Source organism: Cetorhinus maximus, chromosome 19 (assembly GCF_964194155.1).
Source record: "Cetorhinus maximus chromosome 19, sCetMax3.hap1.1, whole genome shotgun sequence".
Classification (NCBI taxonomy): domain Eukaryota; kingdom Metazoa; phylum Chordata; class Chondrichthyes; order Lamniformes; family Cetorhinidae; genus Cetorhinus; species Cetorhinus maximus.
In genome coordinates, this window is record NC_135897.1 from 59,340,469 (window position 1) to 59,363,687 (window position 23,219).

At 43.2% G+C, this 23,219-nt stretch overlaps 1 protein-coding gene across 5 annotated transcripts in view; it reads right to left on the reverse strand.

Moving 5' to 3' along the window:
* The window catches only part of LOC144693823 (polyamine-transporting ATPase 13A3-like), a 176,470-nt gene that overhangs the window by 121,973 nt on the left and 31,278 nt on the right, over positions 1 to 23,219 (reverse strand). For all 5 annotated transcript variants that reach the window (XM_078563888.1, XM_078563886.1, XM_078563890.1 and 2 more), the window contains exons 4-7: positions 14,532 to 14,602; positions 14,215 to 14,295; positions 12,186 to 12,255; positions 4,000 to 4,134 (exon numbers count right to left, since the gene is read on the reverse strand). In XM_078563888.1, the coding sequence (XP_078420014.1) occupies positions 4,000 to 4,134; positions 12,186 to 12,255; positions 14,215 to 14,295; positions 14,532 to 14,602 (357 nt within the window). The remainder of the gene's footprint in view (positions 1 to 3,999; positions 4,135 to 12,185; positions 12,256 to 14,214; positions 14,296 to 14,531; positions 14,603 to 23,219) is intronic.

Below are 23,219 nucleotides of genomic sequence, written 5' to 3' on the forward strand. Positions count from 1 at the left end.
TCTCTCAGGGCTGACTGAAGAGGTTCATCATCAGACTCAGACTCAGCAGGAGCCTGGTCTCCAGCAGTCCTCCGAGTGTCAGAGACCTCAGCCGTCACTGTCTTTATCTGCTGTGGACGTGTCCGTGAGGTGATCACCAAATTGTGACCCCAAGCCTACTCTAGAACTAGGACCCACCGAGGTGCATGTATCTGCGGTGGTGGAGAGTGCAGGTGAACACAATGATGGGTCTTCCTCGGATGCTTCCACTGATTCCTCATCTGAGGTGCTTTGGGTGCTGGGACTGAAGCGCTTGTATGTTGCCTTTTCTTGCTGGTGGCCAGAATACAGAGAATAGATCATTAGTGATTAACTAGACAGACTCCAACATAATAGGTCCCTCAAAATCATTGTCCCCATGTTGTCCATGTACGCTGGATGGACCCTCACTGGCTTGTTGTGGGGAGACCGATCTTGCCTTCCACACAGAAGTGATCTGTTCTCACCAGCGAGCTCTGCCGCTTGCTCCTCATGGGAAGAGAACGTCCTCAACTCAGGGATATCCCCTTTGGTCTTCGCATTCTCCCGCCAGTTTTGGGAGATCTGTCCTGAATAAAGTCAGATGGATTAACTGTGAGCACCATGGATGAAAGAACATTTCAGAAGCATGCATGCCTGTTGTGTCTGCTGAGCTCTCCCCACTAAGGGATTAAGGTGCTGTTTGTGTAGGATCTTACAGGAGATGGTGATCTTAAAGTGGCTGGTAGACGTGCAGTGCTCATGTTCCATCTGCTGGTCATGTGTGACATCCCTGTGGACTCTAACCCTTAGACTGCCTGATGCCCTTAAAAGAGTGTGGGTTTGGAGTGAGTAGAAGTTTCACTTACCCTGGTGGATTGCATCAGATCATTCATTCGTTTTCTGCACTGCAGGGCATTCCAATTCTGCTGGCCATGGGCGCTGCCCTCCCTGGCAATCTCCTCCCAGGTCGGTGTGGTCAGGAGGGAGGACGTCCTGCTCCCATCCCTCAGGAAGAGGACCTCCTGCCTTTCCTGGATAGCTGGAGGAAAATCCCCAGGGAGGACTTGCTGAACCGTGGAGCCAAGAGTTTGTTAGGTTTGAGTGCCACGGTAATGCAGAAGTTCAGAATCCACCTGGCCTACAGTGAGTGAATATCTGTGTGGGTGCTGTTTAAATACGCCACTAGGATCTTTGACCCCATGAGGTCATGGCAGGGCAGATGAATTCCTGCCCGCCCTGCCATGACATCCAACAAGCTCCTCATTGATGTATAAATAATGAGCTGAAAAGCAGAATATCAGGCGGAAAAATCCACCCTGCCATGCAGCAGGAATCATGCCGAATTTCCCACCCTCCCCGCACTTTGTCTCCAAAATGGGAAATTCCACCCAAAGTATTTTAGTTTCTCTGCCATTTCCTTAGTTCCCATTATAAATTCTCCTGTCTATGCCCACGTTTATCCTTGCTAATCTTTTCTTTTTTACATACCGAAAGAAGCTTTTACAGTCTGTTTTTATGTATCTTGCTAGTTCACTTTCATGTTCTGTGCTCTCTTTCTTTATCAGTTTCTTGGTCCTCCTTTTCTGAATTCTGAAGTGCTCCCAAACTTCAAGCTTAGTACTTTTTTGGCAACTTTATAAGGCTCTTTCTTTGATCTAAGACAATCTTTAGCTTAAAAGCAAAATACTGCAGATGCTGGAAATCTGAAACAAAAACGGAAAATGCTGGAAAAACTCAGCAGGTCTAATAGCATCTGTGGAAAGGAAAAAAAGAGTTAACATTTCGAGTCCTTATGACTCTTCTTCAGAGCTCTGAAGAACAGTCATAAGGCCTCGAAATGTTAACTCTTCTTCAGAGCTCTGAAGAAGTCATAAGGTCTCAAAACGTTAACTCTTTTTCAGAGCTCTGAAGAGGAGTCATAAGGACTCAAAACGCTAACTCTATTCCTTTTCTCTCCACAGATGCTGTTAGACCTGAGTTTTTCCAGCATTTTCTGGTTTTGTTACAATCTTTAGCTTTTCTTGTTAGTCCCTCAAAGGAATGTAAATTTCTTTTAAACTACTTATTAATTCTTTAAATGCTAGCCATTGCCTGTCTACCATCATACCTTTTAATGTATTTTCCCAATCTACCACAGCCAATTTGCCCCTCATACCATTGTAGATTCTTTGTAGATTTCTTTGTAGATTTAAAACCCTAGTTTCATACTGAAGTACATCACTTTTGAACTTAATGTAAAATCCTATCACTCTTCTCTACAGGTTCCTTTACAATGAGATTATTAATTAGCCCTTCATCACAACACAATACTAGATCAAAAATAGTCCATTATCTCGTTGGTTCCTCAACATACTGTTCTAGAAAGTTCAATTAAGTGACTATTCATTCATGGGATGTCGGTGTTGCTGGCTCGGCCAGCATTTATCGCCCATCCCTAATTGCCCTTGTTCAGAGGGCATTTAAGAGTGAACCACATTGCTGTGGGTCTGGAGTCACATGTAGGCCAGACCAGGTAAGGACAGCAGATTTCCTTCCCTAAAGGACATCAGATGGATTTTTACGACAATCAACAATGGTTTCATGGTCATCATTAGACTTTTAATTCCAGATTTTTTTTTTATTGAATTCAAATTCCACCATCTGCCTTGGCAGGATTCAAACCCAGGTCCCCAGAGAATTACCTTGGGTCTCTGGATTACCAGTCCAGTGACAACACCACTACACCATCGCCTCCCCAGGGCTTACGTTTAAGGAGTTCATCCTCCACAGCATTAGTGCTAATTAGGTTTACCCAGTCTATATGTAGATTCCCCCATGACAACTGTATTACCCTTGTTACATGCACCTCTAATGTCCTAATTTATAATCATGCCCTATATTACCATTACTGTTTGGTGGCCTAGTTGTTGCCCCTTGCTGTTTCTTAGCTCCACCCAAACTGATTCTACATCATGATCTTCTGATCTAAGACCCTCTCTCATTAATGTACTGATCTCATCCTTTATTAATAGCACTACTCCATCACCTTTTCCTTTTCGGCTATCCTTCCTAAATGTTGAATACCTTGAACGTTCAGTTCCCAGCCTTTGTCACCCTACAGCCATGGGAACTGGGATTAGTGCACCACTATTGACATGAGAGTTTCAAACTTCCAGATTATTTCTTTCTAAAGTTTTGTTTGTCTTACTTACTCTCAGTAAACCCTCAACTATTCATTGGGGTGCCAATATTACGAGCTTCACTCAGATGGGAGAAGACATGGAGCAAGAAGACAACAAAAACCTCAGCCATCAGCATGAGAAGCCGTTAGCGCTATCAGAAGAGTATGTGCACTCCGGGGGCAAAGTTGGGAGAACTGGTAAGGGCACTCATACCCCCATGCTGCATCATGAGGATGATGTGGAGGGAGTGAATGGGTTCATTTTCCTCACACCCCTTCCCCCACATCCAATTCAACCCTTCCCCACTTTAATTCAGTGACAATTCAGCAAGATGGTGGAAAAGCTTGGCAACAATGTCAATGTTCAATGACCACTTGTAAAAGCCAGTGGATGACGGGGCCAATTAAAAGCTAACAGTTCTTAGGCACCGCCCTAAGTCAACTAACAGATTTTTCAAATGCTTTTTTAAAAAAAATTGTGACAGGTCTTCAGTGCATCTCAAAGCCTTTAAATATGCACTAGTGGGTTTCCTATTATTTTGCTCGGGCTTAGTTCAATAATACAATGTTTTATACCATGTAGCACACAGTGCATTATTCTGCTATTAACATGGAGTTATGCTTCAAGTAGCATATAAATTTAATATTGCTAATTCTAAATAGTGTAATTCTCCAGATCACTTAAAATGTAAATAGTAACTCATTAGACAGATTTGTGGTTTGAGATGCATCATATTGGAATAAGACCATTTGAAATACCTGCCTGTCTTCTTTAAAAAAAATAGAAATTGATATTCATCTGCAACAGACAATGCATCACCACTAGTTGCGAACCTTACCTTTCTGACAGTATGCAGGGAGGTCACTATTGATATAAGTGACATGATGACAATTACCACACCATAATAATAATAGCCATTAAAAGTCCAAAGAATAACACTGAAGAGTTGAAATATGTAGAAAGGATTAAGCACCTGAAAATAGAAACACAAATTATGCAATCAATTACTTGCCTCAAAATTATACCATCATACTTCACATCCATAAATTAACAAAACTTCAAATTTATCAATAAACATCTACATAAAAATCAATCTCATACACATTTTCTGATTGCAAGCAATTAAGCTCAGGAAAGTATTTTATAATCGAACTACTTGAATTTGATAGTGTCTTATTACATCCAAATGTCCCAAGCACACTACAGGATAAATTACTTTTATGTTTACAGTGACTTACAAAAAATATTAAAAATATCAATTTGTCTATGAATATATGTACAAAATCCATCTGACACACAAAATATTGAAGTCTCCACTGAAAATTAACATTAGGATAAATTGTCTCAGGCCTGGCTTAGATCAGAAAATCACAAGTGCACAATCCACAATTTTTACTTCAACGCTCTTAACAACCCAAATACCTTGCTACAGGTAAATTTTTGGCAAATCTACCCTTAAGCTCCCAGCAGGATTTTATCTTGACAAATGGAGCTCATTAAGTTCCATTGGCTTCTAATTCCTAATTAATTAATTACAACAGCCTCATTTGCAAATCCTTTCATAGACGCGCCCCAACATAACTCTGTAATTTCCTCTTAACCATAAATCCACACGTGCAACCTCTTTGCAGTGGCAGACTATCGCTCAGTCACACTCCATTGCAGCTGTTTTTGCTGTTCTACCTCTCCCCCATGCACACACCTCTCAGTGCTTCCATCCCAGGACTGCTGCACAGAAGATATGGCCCTGAAAGGTAAACAGACTGCAGCCCCCAGGTTGAATGATGCGTCCCTGGAGCACCTTCTGGATGCCGTGGAAGCCCGCTGTGATGTCCTCTAGCCCCGCTCTGACCACAGGATAGGCAGCATCACCATCAATCCAGCTTGGAAGGCAGTGGCAGCGGTAGTCAGTGCCAACATCCTCCAAAAGAGGACAGCCACCCAGTGCTGCAGGAAGATGGATGATCTCCTTCATTCTGCCAGGGTAAGTCACTCTTCTCATCACTCTCAACTCACACACTCACAAACCCATCACACATCCACAGGGAACTCACTCACTGCCAGTTCAAGGGCAATCACCATTCACTCTCTCACACACACCTTCATTGTCCTCATCCTGTCCATGGTACAACTAACCACCCACACAGGCCAGGCATACTTATCATCTGGCCTGGCAGATGTCCTGCTTACATTCTCTTCATCTCTATTCATGGAGGACAAGCTAGCACACAACAAGAGAGAGGTCGAAGACTGGTGGAGGAATGCCTGAAACCAAGGTCCTCACAAACTTTGAAAACAGAGCCATCCAGCTGGCCGGTGAGGATCTGGACTGGTCCTGTGCTGACGGTGAGGCCGGCAGTGCTCTATCAAGTGAGGATCCAGCAGTGCAACATCCATAAGTGATGTGAGTGATGTGTCCTGTTTCACAGGCCACAGCCATGCACTAATTATCTCTCCTTACTTTCGCAGGCACACCTGCCAAACAGCTGACAGAGTCCATGGTCCAGGGCCGCCAATCAAGCCCCGAAGAAACCTCTGAAGAGGAATGTGAAGGCACCCTCCTTGAAATCCCATCACAGCGCTCACCTACACCCTCCACAGCGCAGAGACCCACACCACGGTGGGACCTAGCTTTAAAGTAGCTTCGGGATCACGATCTGGTGAGCACATCACATTTTCTGATCCACAGCAGGCGGCGGTAGGGACTTTCCAGGAGTCCGGCACGCAGAGGTCTGCTGGAGGCCAGAAATTTGCTGAGTCCAAGTCAGATGATGAACTTCTGGACTCGGTCATTTCACAGTTGCTGGAGCTGCAAAGGCAGCTCGGAAACATCAGGAAGGGATGTCCACTGTACTCTTCAGATTGCAAGACATGATGGAGGAGTCCATCTGCCTTCAGACTGAGGTGATAGCACCAGCATGCCAATGCACCGAGGTCAACACTGGTAGAGGCCTTGGTCCAGGACATCACTCCTGCACTGCTGCGTGGGTTGAACTGCATCGCTGATGCCATAGTTGGCCTCTAACAGTGTGTACGCCCGATTTCACTCCAGCTACCCCTTCTCCTCAAAGAGTCAGCCAGGGGCCCTCGGGCACCAATAGGGAGGAGGATCAGCAGGTGTACTCCCTGGGGACATCCATCCAGGTGATTCCGGGAGTGTCTGGTCCATCCGTATCCCCTCTTCCTGTGACCTCAGCAGTTCCAGCTCCACAGGCCACGGAGGGTGCCACTGCCACACAGCAGGACCCCAAAAGCAGGCCAAGGCCCTCCAAGTCTCGGCCCTACAGAGGACGCCTGCCAAGGTCATCACTGACAGGGTGTAACAGTCAGCAGGCTGCCTCTACCTCTGCTGTGGATGTCTGGGGGGCACCAAGTCATAGCGGCACAGTTAGGAAAGTTAAGGTGATGTAGTTGCACAGGACGGGTGTTAATCCCTTGCACATAATGCTCACTATTGTCAATAAACTCCCAAGAGTGTCTACCTGCCTATGGTTCTTTGTTCTGATAAGCAGTGCTCATGTCACTCAGATGTGAAACCTTTCTGCACAACATAAGGGCAGGTGTCTCAGTCCAGGGGCTCTAACCTGTGCTTTATGCAGTCTTCAGACCAAAGTGATGGTCCGGCCTCGCACTCTCTGGACATATTAGTGATGCCTGCACCTCGACTGTGCTTGTCATTGCTGCCAGAATGTCGTGGGCAGGCGTCACAGAGTTCCGTCATTCTCTCTGTGTGCTCTCAGCACCTTTAAGGTGGGGCTGGCCCACATCTCTATAGCATCTGTGACCAGTGATGCTGGGCTTCTGAAGGGGTCAGGTGCTGAAGGTGGACAAAGGATCAGATGCTTCTAAAGTTTCATGTCTGCTTCTCTATGAAATGACCTTGGTCACAGAGCGCAAGCAAGTTGCCCTCGGCCAGACAGGAGTCAGAAATTCTCAGAGGCTATGTGAAGATCTATGGAGTGCCCTCGCCGCATGTCGTCATCATCCTCCTACAATTGAGCAACTATTAGGGCCTCCACCGCATCTCAACGACAGAAGCATTATTACAGAGGGTATGTACACTTCTATAAGCCAGGCTAGAGTCAAACATTCATAGATGTAATACGAGGATCCATGGCGTCTCCTCACTGCATGTCATCATTCTCCTCCACAAATCTGGCAGCTATTGGGGCCTCTCAAGTGCCTGCCTCGTCTGGCAAGTGCGAGGGCCTCACGACATTATAATCACCTTTGAGGACCTCCTCACCCTCATCACCGTCGATGTCCTCCTCATCAGAGGAGACCTCCAGCTCCTGCATCTCCTTCTCCTCTCTCTGGTGCAGTGCCAGGTTGTAAAGGGCACAACAGGCAATGACGGTGTGTGACACCCTCTGTGTGCAATATTGTTGGGCTCCACCAGACAGGTCCAGGCACCAGAATCTCATTTTCAGCATCCCGATGATTTGCTCCACCAAGTTGCAAGTTGCAGCATAAGCCTCATTACACCTTCGCTCTGTTGATGTCTGAGGCCACCACACAGCTGTAATCAGCCACATCCTCTGCAGGTAGCCCTTGTCCCCTAGGAGCCACCCCTGCAGCCTCTCTAGACCCTGAAAGACGTCAGGGATCTGCAACTGACTGAGAATACAGGAGTCGTGGACAGTTCCTGGAAACTGTACGCAGACCTGCAGCATGCGTTTGTGGTGTTTGCACACCAGCTGCACATTCAATGGAAGCCCTTGTTGTTGACATAGCTGACCACTGTTGCAACAGAGATCTAAGCGCCACATGAGTACAGTCAATCGCACCCTGTACCTGTGGGAAACTCGAGATTTGGGCAAATCCAATCACTCTTGCATCCTGGCTCTCTTGGTCCCAGGCAAAATGCACAAAGTTGTGTACCCTCGCGAAGATGGCATCCATGACCTCATGGATGCATTTGTGGGTGGAGACTTGTGATGTCCCAAAGAGGCCATCTGTGGAGCCCTGAAAAGGGCCACTGGCGTAAAAATTGAGCACCATGATCACTTTCATGACCACTGGAAGTGGATGCTCTCCATGTCCCCATGGCACCAAATCTGCAGCAGCTGGCAGATGTGACCAGCCAGTTCCCTAGACATGTGCAGTCTTCTGCGACATTGGCTGTCGGTCATCTGCAGGAATGAAAGGCAGCGCCTAGAGACCCTGGGTCCAGCTAGACGCTGACCAACAACGGCTGGTTGAGGCTCTTCAGCAGCGTGTGCAGGAACATCAGCCGCCCCTTCTTCCTGAGGGTGCAGCTCCTCCCTCTGCACAGCCAGATGCCTCCATCGCTCTCCTCTCCAACATCTCTGCACGCCACAAGACATAGAGCTAGCTCACCAGGCTCCATCCTCCTGATGTACTCCTCCTACAGGATGAAAGAGAGAGACATGTGGGTTAGCTTGGGTGTACTAAAAACCTCTCTTGGTTAAGTCTGGAGGCTCCTAATGCATCCCAGAGAGTGCTGGCCACCACTTCGATGACCAGAGTTAGTGCACTGCATGGCTGCCCGAAACTCCAGCTACCTCCACCCCACTCTGCCTGACTGATTGGCAGCAGTCTTGCCCATTGGACTGCATGCTGTGCTCTCAGCTCAGATGCAGTCATTCTCCTAACCCACACTGCAAGGCTGTACTGTTAGCTTGGACTATGGTGGGGGGGGAGACTGGTTCAAACCAGCGTGATGAAATTGCAAGGGGCTGTGAGCTCCTCCACCAGTGACTGCTCCATGGCCAGCTTTAGCAAGGAGATTGTACAACGTGTCCAGTCATCCAACTGTTCTGCAGTCCAATAAAATGCTCATTAGTTTGCAGTCTGTCCCCGAGGGGTGAAAAGCTCTGGAGCACTTCGTGGCACTTTCATGCCTCTGCGTTACTTGAGTGAGCAGATAAGCTAGGGCCCTGACTCCATGCATGTCAATGTGGCTGCATCTGAACTGTCTCAGCTGTAGAGAAATGGTCACTTTATACAAGGTTTCCTTAATGCGTGGCTGCTTTCCACCCCCCCACCCCGCATGTGCTTGTGTATTACCTTCAACTGCAGGGCAGCCCTTGTCCCCAAGTCGTCTCAACCGCAGGGTGGTCTTTTTCCCCCATCCCCCCACACACCTCAACCTTGAAGTCATGCCGACATGGGCAGACGATCCAGTGTGGGGTTGATTCCGGCAGGCTGGTCCTATAATAATCTGCAGGTATATTACAATGAGGTCCCGACATCCGATGGCGGGAAACGCAGCCCGCCATCGACGGGCTGAGCGGACAATTACAAACTGTTTTCAGGGCGTCGTGAAACCGATTTATGGCTTTCTCGCCATATTGCCAGCTCACACTGCCTAGCACGCCTGATGTCAGCGGGCACGGAAAATTCCGCCCTAAGTTATTTTCACAAAAATGTAAATTATCAATTGTAAAAATTAAGCAAGTTTTAAAGCCACAATCAAAGCAGGAACACTGTAAATGCTATAAATCTATTGAATTTACAGGATCAAAACTTGAGCACTGTCCAAAATCTGCATGCAAAGTTCATTTCCAAAATATGTTGATTGTAGTTTGCTTCTAACCCAAAGCACATTCATCCATAAAACAGTCATTTTATTTAGCAGAGAGAGAGGTTCCATGAGGACACCTAGTCAGCCACTTCCTCAGAAACTGCTCAGAATTAGTGCCATGGCCTTGACCTATTTTTGCTCGCTGGATTCACTTGCTCAAATGAATCTCTTCCTTATTTTCATAAATCATCAATAGTTTCCAAGCAGTTCAGCAATCTAGGTGTCAGGGCATGTTTATTAACATAGTCAATTAATTCAAAGTCATGCTTGTGGGCAGAAAACGCACATACTCAAAGAGGTTCGCTGCTTCAGAGTTGACATGTGGTACCCATGTGGGATCCTTGATAGCATCAGCTGTAGCTACCTTAATTAATTTAGTGCTTATAGTAGGTGTCAATGGATTTATTTTTTTTTTAAGTACAGGTACTACATGTAAATCCCAAGCTGTCAAGTATAATAGTGATGTTCCTATTTAGTGGTGCTGTGCTTTCATCAAAACGATGCAGCCGCATCTCAAGAAGCACAACAGTGACTCACACCTTCTTGTTGATTGTGTAAATACAGGCAGAGTAGCATCAGATTTGGAATTCCTCATCAGCAAGGGCTTGGAAGAAGGAGCCCCAGCTTGGCACTTCTACACTATAGGTACTTGCACTGCCACAACATCAGAGCTCTGGCTCTTGGTCTGATCTGGATCTTCAAATGGGAACGCAGGCCTAGGAGAGGGAAGAGGCGACAGCTGAGCCAGGGAGTGAGGGGTTAGGCCAGAGGGTGGGTCAGGGAGGGGGAGGGGAGAGGCTGCAACTCGGAGGTCGGGGAGGGGAGAGGCTGCAACTTGGAGATAGGGTTGGAGAGAGGCTGCAACTCTTATGGAGTGCCTTATCAAAAGGCCTTTTGAAAATTTAAATAAATGACATCTACCGCACTGTCACTGTCTACCCTCTCTGTTACCTCCTCAAAAAATTCAAAGTTGGTCAAGCAAGAAATCCCTTTTGAATGCTGAATTTTCATTATTATATTTTTAATATTTTTTGTTTCTAAATGTTCTTCTATTCTCTCCTTTGGTAGGGAATCCCATTAATTTTCCTACCACTGTTGTTAAGCTGATTGGTCTATAATTCCTTGAACATGTTCTGTCCCCCTTCTTAAATAAAGGTGTTACATTAGCTATCTGCCAGTCCTCTGGCACTACACAGTTTTCTAATGAATTAATTATGTGTAGTAATGTCTCTATATCTCTTACCTAGATTCTTTTAAAATACGTGGATGCAGTCCATCCTGATCAGAGTTTTTACTGTCTTTGAGTTTTCAAATAAACAAATTCAATAAATCCCCAAAATGCACTTATCTCATTGCTCATCTCATCATTGAATATCATGTCTGCCCATTCTGGCTCCCTGGTAAATACCAAGGTGAAATAATTATTTAATAATTCTGCAATCTCTCTCTTGTTACCTGTGGTATTATCCTGTCTATCCCCTAGTGGTCCTACAGCCATTACTTCCTTTTTAAAATAAACATACATATAATATAATTTTGCACAAAGAATGGCAAAAATGGGGTGTGGCATAGATGAACAAAGAGGTCTAGGGGTCCTGGTTGAGGCATTCATATAAAATCATCCTTTACTAGATGATATTGGAGCTAATATTTACTTAGTCTTACATTTACTTACAGAATGAAACATTACAAGCATACACCTCCTAACTCAACCACATAACATTTTCAGTAAGCATCTCTTTATGTGTTCAAGTGAAATCCCAATTAATGTCCTTCACTTGCATATAATTGAACATAATTGATATACAATAATACTCGTACAAGTCATCAAAAGCTGGCTTATCAGTTTAAAGCATTCAATGCAAATAAAAAGTACAAGCTAAAAATAGTGTAGATTAGACTTCTTTTGTAGTATTATGCTCAGTGTTTGGGGCTTTCAGAAAGATATCCTAACCTTTCATGGAGTTCAATAAAGAATAATGGGGGTGATATTAAGGGTCAAGGGTCTGAGCAATAAAAACTTGCATTATATTGCCTGCAAACAATTGAGGTGCTTAAAATAAATGAATCCAGAACATAGGGGCATCTCAGAATTTGAATTATTTGCATGAAAAACAGGTCAAGGAAAAATGAACTTTTTCAAACAAAAGAATTGCAAGAACGTGGAATACACTTCCCAGAAAGCCAGACATGCTATGTCAACTAGGTGTTTAAAATGGAGAAAGATACTTATTTAAAAAGAAAGGACATCAAGAATATGTAAAAAGGCAGGGAAATGGGATTAAATTGAAAGAGCAACTACCATAGCTAACTGAAAAAGCAGAGTAGGGTTGATGGGCAGAATGGCCTCCTCGTCTCATGCTTCTATACTGAATTATTAGCAATCTACCAATCACACTTGGATTTAAAAGTTAATGACGCTTCAGAAGGGGGATATCAATGGACAAATTCCCAATACAGTTTTTTTCAATACTCACCTCTTTAATTAAGAGTTTAAATATAGAAGGCACTTTGACTTCAATTTCATTCACACCAAAGAACACCTTTCTGCACAGAAATAAAAGTCAACCATACAATTTAGTGCAATAATAAACAAATTTCTATAAACTCTCTAATCAATACACAATCACATTTCCTTATTGTGCTCATTTTCAAGAATTCAAGGCCAATTTGGATTCAAAACATTTTTGAATATATACTTAGTACACTGTAATTCAATTTTCTTGAGGTAAAGAGAAGCTATTTGTTCACCTATACAAAATGAAAATGTGGATAGACAGAAATACTGTATTTTATAAAGAAAAGAATATATTTGTACATTTGCTATCATCATACCAATGCATGATGGCATAGTCTCAAACATAAGAGAGTGAAAAAAACAGTATGGACAGATACTTCATGCAGAGGGCAGTGAATGTACATAATGAACTGCAAATTTCTGACCTGCCTTTAATTTTCTCTTGAATGACACAGCACTCACTCCCAACCCCCAAGTCTTGCATTCAGGCCATACTGCCCAATATCTAAGCATACAATAGCATAACCAGAGACTTAACAGTAATAACGGTGCTCAAAGCTGGATATCGTGTCTTTCATATTTGTGTCCCCCCCCCGCCCCCAAGTTCTTCACCAAACTTTCAGCATCCAAAATGAACACATATCAGTGAGATGAGGCCAGATATGAATCAATAAGCCACTTTATTTTATAGCTAAAGAAAGGTCATAGATCTGAAATGTTAACTGTTTTTCTCTTCACAGATGCTGCCTGACTGCTGAGTATTTCCAGCATTTTTTATTTCAGGTTTCCAGCATCTACAGTATCTTGCTTTTGTATAAATAAAATGATTGATCAGTTCACCTGTTTTTGACAGGGTATTTTCAGGGACAGGAATGTTGTCCATGGCACCAGGTGAATTCCTAACTCTTTGAAGAATGCCACTAGTTTTTATATCAACTGAACCATCAGAATAGACCTCACCTCAAAACAGCACCTCAGAAAAGTACACATTTTAAGTTGTTGGAGCTGTTTCAACACATTTATTTTAAATTCCAGGCAAAAAAGCATCTTGGTAATGTTGCTCTCAAGTTTCTAGTGTGTTCTCCGAAGGGTTATGGTGTTACATGTTTAAAAAGAGGCAGCTGTAATTCTTTTAATAACTCCAGGCTAATGCATTGTTAAAAACTTGCTGGAAGAGACATGAGCTGTAATTAAGATGTTTTAAAGTAATCCATGAGACTAAATAGTAAAACTACAACTGACCATTATTAATTACCAGCATGTTAACACAGAAAAATAAATCACAGATGTGTTAGAAATAATTAAAGGAAATCAATTTAATTGTAAATCTAATCGTTAAACATTTTGGGCCATAACTTCCGAGCTCCAGGGCAGTGCATCTGGGGGGCACCCCAAAGATGCGCTGGGGACTCCCCACGCCGCTGAACGCCCAGGGGTCTCTCCCCACCCCTGAGATTTCCCTACCCTATCAAATACACCCCCATGGGACACCCCCATCCCAAACCCGGCCCCGACTAGCCTCTCCACCCGCATTGGACTCCATGCCCCCGCCCTGACCACTTCCCAACCCCGAACCTCCGGGAGGCTCCCCCATAGAAATACTATTCCCCCCCTCCACCTGACTGACCAACACCACCCTCACCCCTCAAATTCTAATCACTTGCCTGACAAACCTACCTTGTCCCTGTCTTGAAAGTGGTTGGACCGTTGCCTGACTCGAGGCAGTCGGTGCTGTAAAAAAAATAGGCATGGCCTCCTTACATCCGACTCTGAAGCCCTCGACAGAAGACCCCAGGAGTGCGCTGCCCTGCATAATTTTAATCTGGCCTGAGTCGGAAGGTCGGGCGAGACAGGATCGAGATTTGAAAATAAATATGTAGGAGTGGAGTGGCAATCCAACTCTGATTGCCACTCCACGGAGCTTCAGGCCCATTGAAGATGAACAGTGCAGAAGGGCAAATTTATGATTAGATTTAATAATGCTTTACCGATATTCCTCCAGTTCTTTACTCAGTCCTTTACCGTGCTGGCCATGAATAGCAGACCATGAAATACCCTCAGACAGTCCCCTAGAAAATAAAAATGCTGTGTGATTATAATTTCTATAGTTGATGTATTTATTATTAAAACAATTAAAAGCATACAAATAATGTAATTGGAATTTAAACTTACTCATTCCACAGTCATATGGTGAAAATTTAATTTAAAAAGGTCAGATTTTAATCTAAGTAAAAATGTTGTAATCTATATAATTCGTGTTCAATTTTTTTTTTAGATTTTCCATTTAAAAGTTAAATGGTCTTACTTTAAGTCTTTAAAATTTTGTAATAAGTTGTTCCAGAAGTACGTTACACTGTGATGTACAAAATAGCGAACCTGAAAGACAATGGTGAGAACAAAGACATTAAATTTAATAGTGTTAAGTTGAATAACAAAACAACTTATGTTTATGCAGCAGCTTTAACAGAATAAAACCGTAGAAACCATAAAAAAGTTACAGCACAGAAGGAGGCCATTCGGCCCAAGGCACTTCAGGAGAGCCAAAAAGCAAAATTAAAGCAATATTAAAGCAGTTGGCCCTAAGCTTGGTCAAAGAGGTAGGTTTTAAGGACATCTTTCAGGAAGAAAGAGAGATGAGGGTGAATTCCAGCTAAAGGCTTAGGCAGCTAAAGGCACGAACCTCAATCATGGAGCAATTAAAATAGGGGATGCACCGGGGGTCAGAATTAGATGAACATAGATATCTCAGAGTGTTATGGAGCTGAAGAAATTACTGAGATAGAAAGAGAGAGAGAGAGAGAGAGGGAGAGATGAGGCTATGGATGGGTTTAAAAACAAGAATGAGAATTTTAAAATCAAGGTATTGCTTGAACAAGAGCCAATATAGATTAGTGAGCACAAGGGTTAACAAGCGAGTGCAAGTAAGGACACAAGCAGCAGAGTTCTGGGTGACCTCAAGTTTGCAGAAGGTAGAATCCTTAATAATGGATTCTAGCAATTTCCCAATGACAGATATTAGGCTAACTGGCCTGTAGTTTCCAGCTTTCCATCTCCCTACTTTCTTGAATTAAAGTGTTGCATTAGCTATTTTCCAATCCACTGAGACCCTTCCAGAATGTAAGGAATTATGGCAGATTATGTCCAATGCATCTACTATCTCAGCAGCCATTCTCTAAGATGCAGGCCATCTGGTCTTGGGGACTTGTCAGCCTTTAGGTTTCAGTTTTCCCCTTTTCCTAGCGATGGTGATTGTTTAAAAATTTTTATTATTCATTCATGGAATGTGGGTGTCGCTGGCTAGGCTAGCATTGCTAGAATCTATTATCAAGGAGGTTATAGCAGGATACTTAGAAAATTCTAATTCCATCAGGCAGAGTCAACATGGGTTTGCGAAAGGGAAATTGTGTTTAACTAATTTATTATGAGTTTTTTGAGGAAGCTCCTCCCTCCTGTTCACCTCTTGATTTTCAAGCAGCTTTGGGAAGTTTGCTAAGTTTTCTACAGTGAAGACAGATACAAAATACCCGTTCAATGCCTCTGCCATTTCCTTGTTTTCCATTATCAATTTCCCAGATAGTCTCTCTAGAGGACCAATACTAGCATTAGTTACTATTTTCCTATTTAAATACTTGTCGAAACTCTTACTATCTGCTTTTATGTTACCAGTTAGTTTTCTCTCATACTCTACTTTCTCCCTCTTTATTGTTTTAGTCATTGTTTGCTGGTTCTTAAAATCTGACCAATTGTCTGAGCTACCACTAATCTTTGCAGATTTGTACAGTGTTTCTTTCAATTTGATATTGTCCTTAACTCCCTTGTTCAGCCATGGATGATGCATCCTTCCCAAAGAATCTGTTTTCGCACTGGGATAAATCTTGGCTGAGAGTTATTAGCTATCCCTTTAAAAATCTGCCACTGCATCTCTACTGTCTTACCTTTTACAGACATACAAATTTGGAGCGGTGGCCCACTCAGCTCCTCAAGCCTGCTCTGCCATTCAATGTGATCATGGCTGATCTGATGGCAACCTCTTGCCTACTACCAATAACCTTTCATCCCTTGCTTATCAAAAATCTACTTACCTCTGCCATTCTATTAGCTTTCCTAATTACTTGCTGTACCCGCATACTAGCCTTTTCTAATTCATGCACTAGGACACCCAGGTCCCTCTGAATCTTAGAGCTCTGCAATCTCTCACCATTTAGGTAATGTGCTTCTTTTTTATTCCCCATGCCAAAATGGACAATTTCACACTTTCCCATATTATACTCCATTTGCCAGGTCTTTGCCCACTCACTTAATCTATGTCCCTTTGTAGCCCTCGTGTCCTCTTCAGAACTTACCTTCCTGCCTTTGTGTCATCAGCAAATTTAGCAACCATAGCTTCAGTCCCTTCATCCAAGTCATTTATATAAATTAAAAAGTTGAGGCCCCAGCACTGATCCCCGTGGCTTTTATTTTCTGCAATAACTTTTGATGTGGCACCTTATCAAATGCCTTCTAGATATCTACATACAGTACATCCACCAGTTCCCCTTTATCCACAGCACATGTGACTCCTTCAAAGAACTCCAATAAATTGGTTAAACATGATGTCCCTTTCACAAAACCATGTTGACTTTGCCTGATTACCTTGAATTTATCTAAGTGCCCTGCTAAACGTCTTTCATAATAGCTTCTAACATTTTCCCTATGACAGATGTTACTCTAACTGGCCTGTAGTTTCCTGGTTTTTGTCTCCCTCCCTTTCTGAAAAATGGAGTTACCATTTGCTATTTTCCAAGCTAAAGGAACATACCCTGAATCTAGGGAATTTTTGAAAATTGAAACCAATGTGCATTCAACTATCTTACTAGCCACTTATTTTAAGACCTAGGATGAAGGCCATCAGGACCCGGGGATTTGTCAACCCATAGCTCCAACAATTTGCTAAGTACCACTTTTCCCTGGTGATTGTAATTTTCCTGAGTTCCTCCCTCCCTTCCAATCTCTGATTTACACCTATTTCTTGGATGTTACTTGTATCCTTTCTAGGGAAGACGGATGACAAAATACCTGTTCAATTGATCTGCCATCTCTTTTTTTTCCATTATTAATTCTCCAGACTCACTTTCTATAGGATCAACACTCACTTTGTTAACTCTTTTCTTATTTAAATATCTATAGAAACTCATACTGTTTTTACATTTCTAGCTAGCGTTCTCCCATACTCTAATTTTTCCCTCCTTATTAATCTTTTAGTCTTTCCTGGCTGTCCTTTATATTCTGTCCAGTCTTCTGACCTGCCACCCATCCTTACGCAAGTATATGCTTTTTCTTTGATTTTGATACTATCTAACTTTTTTAGTCAATTATAGATAGTGGATCCGCCCCTTGGAATTTTTCTCTCTCATTGGAATGTATCCGAGTATTCTGAAATATCCCTTTAAATGTCTGCCACTGCATCTCTATTGACCTAACCCTTAACCTCATTTGCCAGTTCACTTTAGCTAGTTCTGTTTTCACACTTTTAGACTCTCACTTCTCCCCTTCAAATTGAACATGAAATTCTACCATGTTATGATCGCTGTCTCCAACAGGCTCTTTTACTATGAGGTTATTGATTCGTCCTTTCTTATTACAAGGTCCTGAACAGCCTGCTCCCTGGCTCTAGAACGTACTGCTCTAAGAAATTGTCCTGAATACACTCTATGAGCTCATGTTCCAGACTACCGTTGCCAATTGTATTCACCCAATCTACGTGTAGATTAAAATCACTCATGATTATTGCAGTACCTTTCTTACACGCCCCATTTCTTTCTTCCTGTATACCCCGTCCAACCATGTAACTACTCTAAGGGGGCCTATAAACTACTCCCACAAGTAACCTCTTACCTTTGTTATTTATCTCTACCCAAACTGATTCTACATCTTGCTCTTTCAAGTCAAGGTCATCTCTCACTACTGTACTAATTGATCCCTAATTAACACAGCTACCCACCACCTCTTCTTACCTCCCATCTTTTCGAAATGTCAAATAGCCTTAAATATTTAGGTCCCAGCCTTAGTCACTCTGCAACCATATCACTGTAATGGGTATCAGGTCATACATATTTATTTCTATCTGTGCTGACAATTTATCCATTTTGTTACGAATGCTGCACGCATTCAGATACAAAGGCTTTAAACTCTGTTGTTTTACCATTAAGTTTGCACATTCTGTCCTTTCCTGCCACTCTGGTTATCATTACGCAAATTGCTACTCTGCTTTATTACCTCATTGTTTCCATTTGATTTACTGCATCTCCTCTCGCATGATCCCTTTCCCCCACTGTTTAGTTTCAAGCCCTCCCTACCACCCTAGTTATACGACTCAAGAACACAGGTGAAGCCCGTCCCAAAGGTACAGCTCCCACTTTCCCCAGTACTGGTGCCAGTGCCCCATGAATGGAAACCCATATCTCCCACACGTCTTTCAGCCACATATTCATCTCGCTAATCTGATATACGCCAATTAGCTAGTGGCTCAGGTAATTTTTAAGATTCTACTTTTTAATTTGGCCCCTAGTTGCTCATAGGCCCTAAGCAGAACCTCTTTCCTAGTTCTATGTCATTGATACCAATATGGACCATGACAATTTGATCCTCCCCTTCCTACTACAAGTTCCTCTCCACCCCTGAGCAGGTGTCCCAAGCCCTGGCACTGGGCAGGAAGCAAAGCTGTCCAGACTCTCGCTCACGGCTGCAGAGAACTGTGTCTATCCTTCTGACTATATGGCCCTCTATACCACAACATTCCTATTACCTCCCACCACTTGAATGGCTTCCTGTACCATAGTGTCATGGTTAGTTTGCTCATTCACCTTGTAGCTCTCACTTTCATCCATACAGGCTGCAAGAGCTTGAACTGCTGGGCAATTGCAAAGGCTGAGGCTCCTCCACTTCTACTTTATGGGTCTGCCTCATTTGCAGTCATACCCTCCTGTCCCTGACCACTGACAAAATCAGAAGGCCCTATCCTAAGGGGTGTGACCGCCTCCTGAAAAAGTGCCCAGGTAACTTTCCCCTCCATGATGCATCATGGTGTCTGCAGCTCAGCCTCCAGCTCAATAACTCTGAGCCGAAGCTCCTCATACTGCAGACACTTACTGCAGACATATTTGCCCTGGATCACACTGGCATCCAGGAACTCTCACATTCTGCAGTCCCAACACATCATCGGCCCTGCCCATCTTTGTGTGTTAATTTATTTTCTAAATTAATTTAGAATTAATATACCTTACTTCTTCCAATAAACATTACTACTGCTAAAGTTATTTAATACTAATAAAATCTTACAATCAATAATAAATTACATAAATTTTCAAAGAAAAACAAGCTAATAAGCAAAATACTCATCAACCAATCACTTACCTGTTTCCCTGTGTCATGGACAGGAGGGGGTTTAATTTAAACATTCCCGATTTCTCCCCTTAGCACCCATCCGTAAAGACAAAGGTGTTTTGATTTTGATTTCCCCCTTTATAACTGGTAGCCTATTTCCCAATCCTTCAATTTTGGTGTGATCTAATAACCCCACAGCAAACTTGACATAGGGTGAACTCAGAGGGTTAGTTTATTCACACACACTCAAAACATTGGGGATGGCGGGGGTGGGGGGGATGGTGGGGGGTGTCGCTCCATATCCCACAGTACATTCATACAATAAATGAGAGGTAGAGAAAGATAGATTTACAGGGCAAAGACCACAGAGCGAGGAATTATTGTTTCACATGACTCCAGAACTGATGCTGCATAATTCACTTTTCCAGTAGAGTTGACTTCCACGATGATATAGGCACGCAGAGATGAATTAGTCTTGCAGGTGATGGTATTGAAGTTCAGAAGTCCCAATAGAAAGTGTAGATGGGGACATGCATTCAAACCTGGACAGAGCCTTTGTACTGTGCTGCTGCTTGGTAGATGGAAGATGACAGACTGATTCGCAGTACAGCAAATTATAACTGGTTCTCCCAGCTGGGAGGGGGGGTGGGAGTCATGTCACTTTGACTTTCACAAAGGGTGTATATTCCTTTATAAAAACAAAAAACTACAGATGCTGGAAATCCAAAACAAAAACAGAAATACCTGGAAAAACTCAGCAGATCTGGCAGCATCGGCGGAGAAGAGCAAAGTTGACGTTTCGAGTCCTCATATTCCTTTGTATATTCCTTTGTCTGGGTTCCTCAGATTGTTGATGTTCCAACCATTAAGAATTTCAAAGGAAGGTTGCAGGGTTCTTTGTCCTAGTAGACATCAGTGGCCAGGCTTGGCTTATGAAATATAGATGGCCTTTGCATAATTCCCTTTGAATTTGGTTCCTGCAGGCCACAGGGGTCGTTAACATCTCTTCAGAGATATAAGGCGCAAGATGCTGTGATACTGTCAAAGGGCTCTTATTGTTTGAGGCTCCCAGCCAGACATAGCTTCAGTCATTTTAAAAGGTCATTTTAGAATTTTAGAAAGTAGCTATGAGGATTATAAAAATAGAGTGTGAGGTCTTAGTCCCCTTACATCTGTAACATCAGACATTGATTTTTTTCAGAACTTGGTTGGTCCACAGCCATTCCCCCCCATCTTTTGCTTTGCTTTAAGTTCCCGCTGATCTCTCTCGCCCCTCTTGCAGCACTTTAAGTTCTTGCCGCTCTTCAAGGTGCTGCTGACTGCCTCTGAATCCTCTTTTCATCCGCTTTTCTAGGTGCTGCTACTGCCTCAGAGTCCTCCTTTTGCCCACTCTTCACGTTTTCTTCTTCATGTCCCTCACTTCCACTAGCTCACCAGTCCAAACTTCTTCTAATGTCCGCCTGGTTCTGGCCCTCGCATCTTTCTGTCCTATTACCCCTCAGCCCTTCTCAGGACTCAACTTGTCCACGACTCAACTCCTGATCCCTCGATTCTATTCCCTCTAAACTGCTTACCATACAACTTCCCTCCCTGGTCACCATGTTCTCTCTCTTCAGGTGTTGTTTCTCTCTCCTTCAAATCTGCCATCATCACTCCCGCATCAAATAAACCAAACCTAAATCACATCTGCAAACCAATGCCCATCTCCAACCTCCCTTTTCTCTCAAGTCCTTGGATGTGTTCCCATCTTTCCTGGAACTCCATGTTTGAAACCATCTATTCAGATTTCCACCCAACCACAGTGCCAAGATCGTTCTTAGCAAAGACATCCTACATTACTGAAATAAAGGTAAATTATCCCTCATCATCATTCTCAAACTGTCTGCAGCCTTTGACATGGTTGACAACGGAATCTTCCTCCAAGCCCTCTCCACTGTCAGCCAGTTAAGTGGGTGATCACACCTGGTTCCATTCTTAATCTATCCAATCATAGCCAGAGTATCACTTGGAATGGCTTCTCTTCCTTGCTCCCACAGTTATCGCTGGTGTCCCCCAAGGATCTAACCTTGGCCCCATCTATTTCTCATCCACATGCTGCCCCTCAGTGACATAGTTGAAAGCACAGCGTTAGCTTTGACATATATGCTGACAACAACCAATTCTACTTAACCACCGCTCTTGACTCCTTCACTGTTGCAAAATTATCAAACTTATCCGACATCTAGAACTGGATGAGTAGAATTCTCAATTAAATATGGAAAGATTGAAGCAATTGTCTTTTGGTACCCACGCCAAACACCATTCGCTACCTACCAACTCCATTCCTCTCCCTGGCAACTGTTTTAAGAAAAAACAGACTGTTCGCAATTTTGGCATCATATTTGACCATGAGATGAACTTCCGACCACACATTCGCGCCATGACTAAGATTGCCTATTTCCACCTCCGTAACATTGTTCATCTGCTGCTGAAACAGTCCTTCATGCCTTTGTTACCTCTGTATTTGGCTATTCAAGAATGCTCCTGGCTAGTCTCCCAATTTCTCCCCATTATAAACTTGAGGTCATCCAAAATTCTGCTGTCTGTGTCTTAACTCACACCAGGTTCCGATCCACTATCACCCTGTGCCCAAAAACCTATATCGGTTCCCAGTCAAGCAATACCTTGGTGTTAAAATTTTTATCCTTATTTTCAAATCCCTCCATGGCCTCTGAAATATCTGCACTCATTTAAATCTGACCTCTTGAATATCCCAGATTTTAAACTGCTCCACCATTGGTGACCATGCCTAGGGTTTAAGTTCTTGAATTCCTTCCCTATGCTGCTCCTTAAAACCTACCTCTTTGACCAAGCTTCCGGTGATTTGACTTAATATCTATTTTTATCATATTTTGTTTTAAAATGCTCTTAAGACAAGCAGTCTGAGAGCTTAGAGATAGTGGAGGGATCAAGACAGATGGGGGTGATCAGAGCTCCACAGCATGAGCATACATGTGAAAACTGCTGTTCTGTTTTCAGATTATGTTGTCAAAGAGCAGTACATAGATGAGAAATAAGGAGGCCACTAGAGGTGAGGGTGAACAATTGGGACGAAGTTATTTGCAGGTGATTCTCTGGCTGTGATTGGATAGATAGGAATGGAACCAAGCATGTGTAGTCCTACCCAGCTGGACAGCAGTGAAGAAGCACTGGAGCAGAATGTCCTGATCAATCCCATCAAAAGATACAGACAGGTTGAGAAAGAGTAGGAGGGATAATTTACCTTTGTCATGCCAATTAGGATATCATTAGTGACTTTGGTAAGAGTCATTTCGGTATTATGTTACGAATGGAAACCTCACTGGAGGGATTCAAACAAGTTCTGGGAAAGATGGGAGGTGACAACATGTAAAGAGTTTGAGAAGAAAGGAAGTTTGGCGATGGAGCAGTAGTTTGAAAGAATGGGTCAAGGGAAACATACACTTCATTTTTTTCTTTGTGAGTGCGTGGGTTATTTGTCTTAAGTGCGTCCCCTTTAACTTCTTTTCTGCACAGCTGCACATGCGTGGTAACTAAAAGGGGTTAACTTGTGCACAGCCTGCACAGGGACTTTCAGGTTCCTGCGAAAGGGCAATGACAACAGGTTTGAAGG